Consider the following 5,778-nt stretch of genomic DNA (forward strand, 5'->3'; position numbering starts at 1 on the left):
ACCTCCTATATATATTCGCTAAACATATTTCTTCATTTCTTTGACCTTAGAGCCTGATCGCATTGTCTTCTTCCATAAACAGGAAACAATAAATCTTGGCTCGAATCTGTTAACCGGAATTTCATATTTCACAATTTATTACTGGCTCGCCTTACGTAATAATATCGCTAAAGAAAACTATTTCGCTCTAACCCAGATTAAAAAGAAATTTTTCATCGTTTTACCGCAGGGAAAAAATGTTGCAAGTTTGTGTAGTGGAGTAAGTTTGCGCAAATTGAAATTTATGGTGTATTTGCGGCCGCCCTCGATATTTTCACACGATGTTTTAAGGAAATTAGTGTAATAACTCTCTCTCTGCCGTGATGTGACGTCATAATTACTGAATGTTAACCCTAACTTGTGTTACTGTATGCATTAAATTTGACGCACGTCGTGGAAAAGTGTGATGACTATTTATTGCATTCGTGCAACTACAGTGTGGAGTAATTACATTTTAATAATTAGGTACACGTATTGTTTTTTTGTTTATCGTTTAACTATTAATTTCAGTACAAAAATACGCTCTAACTCATAAATTTAAGTAGTAATATCTTATCATTTTAACAACTCAAGGTTTTTTTTTGTTCATCAATTGTACAGCTTTCCAGAACCCATTTTTTTTTAATTCCAATATTATTGATTTTCTTTGAGGTTAAACATCAGCTACACTTCCTGGACTCCCAAGTGAGTGAGACTCAAGCCAAAAGCTAATCGATATTTTCAAACAACCTTTTACCTTAAAGCCCTCAGTTGATCATGGTGGGATTGTCTTTGTTCGTCTTTAAATACCTCTTAAATGTTGAAAAAGAGCTTTGTGTTTTCAATTTGCGTAAATGTTAAAAACAATGAGGAAGAAATGATTCGCGAGACAAATTAAATTCATGGAAATTCACTCCAACTTTTCCATTTCTCTTAAAATAAAAAATATTCTATTTTGTTTTATGTTGTTATCCTCTAATCTTCTTGTATTTAAAATTTTACAAGTATCCATAGAGTTTTGAAAGAAACAGAGGCGACCATATATATGGTATTAATATGCTCAATTCATTGATTCATTATTTTTACTTACTTATTTAATATACAAATTTTGATCCCATCTAAGCTTATAAATTAACGGACTAACAAGCATACAGTTTCTAAGCAATAAATACAGCAAACTTAATGATGGCTACGTATTTGTAAAATTTGTTAAAATTTTCTTCACTAAATCGATTAAGTAAAAGATAAAGGTGCTTGTCTACTTTTTAGTGAACTCTACGTCATTGTTCCGGAGGCGGAATTAGAATTAAAATCTTTGCTAACCCGTTTTTACGTTTCGCTGTAACTGAGCCAGGCTCCGCGTTTTTTCTTGTTTCTACAAGAGAAAAATAAACGTTAATTTCCATTAATCATTTAAGACGGACATTTCTTTTTTTACTTGATTGTGTAACTATTCATGAATGTTATTATTTTTTGGTTATAAGTAAATCTTCCCCCTGGCCTTAGTTCCGGTTACATCCTCAGCATTTTAGAGAGGAACCCGGGGTGCGCCTTTATGACTCTAAAAGCATATTAAACTCAGAATAGTCATTGGTAAATGGCCGAGCTAGGATTTGAACATAGCACGTATTACTAGCTCATTTTAGCCGGGCGCACGAACGATGCTCTCAATTGTTTATTAAACACTATTAAATGCATTATTTTGTATTTGTATCTCCACAAACTGACATTCTTTAAAAGTTACTAAACTCTTTACCAATTCGATACGGTTCAACGTATTATTTTCAGAATATACTTATGTGGAAAGAAAATAAACAGGAATTACACAAAAAGTGAAAAGATCATGACACACCAATCCAATGAAGCGTAAACTCGACGATAGGAGCACGTGAGTAAATACTGATGGCTAGAAGACGGTCCTTTAGTATACTCGTAAGTCGTGCCTGCATTGTCTTGTTATGTATGTAATTACTTTTTCTCTAATAATCGAGTAGATATTTGCATGAGATTTTAATATTTATTGGAGTCCGCTTTCTGTGAGATATTTATAATCTTACTTTTTATTAAAACAATGCTATGTTATGAATAATAATAACACTAAAGTCACGCGATTACTAGTCATAGCTTTGAGAGATAAAACAATGTCAGTATCTTATCAGACAAACGACATTTCGGAAAAGTTATATCATTCATTGTCAGATTATTAGTTATTAGATAAAATTAATTAAAAAATAACCATTTAAAACCTGTTAACTATATTACACAATATTAGCCGGTCGATGTTTCGGATCTTTCCGCTCTTTGAAAGATTCGAAAATCCAGATAAAAGTTACTTCAACATAACGCGCCTCGTCGAAGGTCTAATTTTAATTAGTACTCTGTCTGATAAGATGTAACAACATCTTATCAGACAAACGACATCGACGTTGTTCCCGAAGTCAGCCGGGTGGTTCTCGGCACCAATAGAAAAAAGAATAGGACCACTCCATCTCTCTCCCATGGATGTCGAAAAAGGCGACTAAGGGGTAGGCTTATAAATTTGGGATTCTTCTTTTAGGCGATGAGCTAGGAACCTGTCGCTATATGAATCTCAATTCTATCTTAATGTTTAAAGACTCAGTCAGACTGTTGGCTCTGTCTACCCCGCAAGGGATATAGACGTGATTTTATGTATGTATGTTACATTATCCTTAAGTAGCAAATCAAAAAATACTCTGTTCGTCAGTATTTACTCCATGTGCAGTTGTCACATTTAACACCCCATACAGCCTGCAGAGTGTGGACTCGGCGGTTGTTTACACAATAAGTCGTCGCAGGGTTAACGGGCATGGGGGCGCATTAATGGGCTCATGAATTTTGAGGATGTATGGCAACTGGAAACCGTGGGTTTGCGCGCGTCTGAAGAGGCTTATGTTGATGATCTGGAGATTTACTGGGACTTTTCTCTTGAACCAATCGCAGTGTTATTTATGTATTTAAGTACATAAATACATAATGAAAAGATTGATGGATTGCAATGAAGTAAAATAAATATTCAGGGTCATTATAAGTGGAAAGATAAATGAAAGTGCGTAGGATAAGTATATTATTTTTGTACAGAAAAATAAAAGAAGAAGTGAAACAAGTTTGTAGATTTCTGGTTAGAATCACAAATAATTTATTATTTTATTAAAAGTTAAATTGAGAAGTTATATCATATGGATATATGCATCTAATTACAATAATAGTTCAATAGTTCTTCTTCTAAGTTAGAATAATTAGTTGTAATGTTATAATTATGCCGAAGGAGTATGAGGAAAATTTTGAGGAAAATTGCACAATCCTTTAATAATATGGCTTGTTTACATTTAAAGTATAAAACTTGCTCCAAAATAAGATCTTTAGAGTTATTTATAATCTAGGTAATTTAATATAATCAAGCGAGCAATAAATTACCTAATATTATCACAATCGTGCGCACAAAATACCTAAGTAAGTACTATTTTGTACGTTTCGCTATCAACTGTCGAAAACTCGCGAAATATATTTAATATCGCCGATAACAGCTTAATCCCAGGAGTCACGACTCGCATGACCTGCTGATAACGATTCGTTGATAACAGGCCCCATACAAAGCGCATTTGTTATTATTTACGGCAGGTTTATAAACTAGAGATAAATTGAAGTTATATAATAGGAACATACATACATACATATAGTCACGTCTATAGACAGAGCCAACAGTTTACAAAAACATAAAGGCCTCGTTCAGCTGTCTGGCTTTGAGATTCAAATAGTGACAGGTTGCCAGCCCATCGCTCTAAAAAGGAATCCCAAGTTCATAAGCCTATCCCTAGTCGCCTTTCACGACATCCATGGGAAAGAGATGGAGTTGTCCTATTCGTTTTTTATTAGTGCTGGGAACCACATGGCACATATAAAAGAAACTTGATTGATATGGTAAATTGTCATTGCTTCTTTTACTGGTGTAGGTACAGTAAGACACATAGAACCTTACGTATAAAGTGTATATAGTTTTTATTCCACTGTACATTTTTAATAGCATTAATTTCCATTATTATAAATATACATTGTTTTTTCCATTTTCTTTTTTCCATGGTTGTTGTAAAATACATATACTTCTTATTACGCTTATATCGCTCGCGGTGTAGGCAAAGCCAAAAGTCTTGACCAGAATAAAAGGTCACGTACATCGGTATGGCTAATGCATGCAATGGCATGATGGAATTGTGAAGAATGCTTTTTTAAGAATTCCAAGTTTAAAAGACGCTCCCTTAGTCGCCTTGTAAAAGTCTCATAACTTAATTTTGAACTGTAATTAAAAATACATTCACTTTGGGAACCAAATGGGAACCAAATTTATATTTAATTTTCAACTGAAACTATTTTATCAAATCTGGATTAAAACTAGTTCCACGCACGCATAAAGGTTTTTTAGAATTCATTAACGTTTGTAATAAATAAATAAAACCTAATCCTTTTTTCATGAAAATTATGGACAACGAATAATCCTCGTATTTATAAATCATGCATGTGAGTAATAATCTTTCCTGCATTAATGATAAAACACACAAGTTAAAAATGTAATATAATTCGTATACGTGAAAGAAAAAATAAAAATAAAGCTATTTAAAATTGTTATTTAATTTACTTTTCCTATATTAAAATAAATTTTACATGTTATCTTTAGTAATATTCTAAACACTTAAAACTAGTTAAATCTACATCTACCAACTATAACAGCGCAGTCAATTGAGAGGAATTTTTAAACGACCATTTTGGCGAGAAATACTCCACACATATAGATCTAGATTGTAACTTCTTTCGCTGCAACGTCACTAACAAGCCGAGCGCTACTATAGCCACTCTGTACGGCGCCACCATCCCGTCTTCCACTATATCCGCCGGGTTAAACATCCCTTCCTTAATCGCCTCCAAATACCACACCAAAAAGTCATTGATATCAGCCTCCCTCAAATGTTTCATGGACAGTCTCTCGTGCCAATATTCGTTTCTAACACAACTTACATCACTCTGCTTGGAAACGTAAATCACACGCGCATTGTCAACCAGCAAAGGAAATAGCAACTCCTCGATCATCACGAAGTTAAAGTAATAGTCCGTCACGATCCTCTTGCTCTTCTCGAAGGATTCGCACTCGTACGCGCCATTGTCGATAGCGACGTTGTTGATCAGAGTATCGATGCCCCAATAGTTCTGCACGACGAAGTCTCTGAAGCGAATGATGCTTTCTCTGTCTGAGATGTCTAGGTGAAAATATTCTACATTGCAGCCGATCTTTTGCAGAGCTGCGGTGGCTAGCAATCCCTTTTCTGGATCCCGGGAGGTGAAGTAGAAGACCCCGTTGAATCTCTTGCTGAGTGTCTTCACGAGGTCGATGCCGATGCCCTGGTCCGCGTCAGTCACGAGCGCCACTTTTTTCAACATGATCTCAGCGAGCGCTGGTCGCACACTGACTTATCCATTCGTCAACAGTAAATAAAACACGCTGATATCGTAGGTGTTATCTCATTCGCGATAGTTCGCTTGCCAAGTGTGTGTTCAAATAATCAAGAAACAGATGTATCAGTTGCTAAGCAGAAATCTTACTTCATGCATCCACGTGTACAATTAATTTGGCATTATCTCTTTCATGATGTTAGCATTTTTTCATGTACATCCGATTTGAATAAACCTTTCGTACATTTTAATTAGTGACTTATACTTAATCATGTAAAAAATATGCTTTTACAAGTTTTA

At 34.6% G+C, this 5,778-nt stretch overlaps 1 protein-coding gene across 1 annotated transcript; it reads right to left on the reverse strand.

The window, feature by feature from the left end:
• Positions 1-4,752: 4,752 nt before the first annotated feature.
• LOC106134121 (carbonyl reductase [NADPH] 3-like) lies at positions 4,753-5,466 on the reverse strand. Its single transcript, XM_013334089.2, has one exon. The coding sequence runs from the start codon at positions 5,464-5,466 to the stop codon at positions 4,753-4,755; it is 714 nt and encodes a 237-aa protein (XP_013189543.2).
• Between the last annotated feature and the right edge of the window lie 312 nt (positions 5,467-5,778).

The sequence above is a fragment of the Amyelois transitella genome, chromosome 2 (assembly GCF_032362555.1).
Source record: "Amyelois transitella isolate CPQ chromosome 2, ilAmyTran1.1, whole genome shotgun sequence".
Classification (NCBI taxonomy): Eukaryota; Metazoa; Arthropoda; class Insecta; order Lepidoptera; family Pyralidae; genus Amyelois; species Amyelois transitella.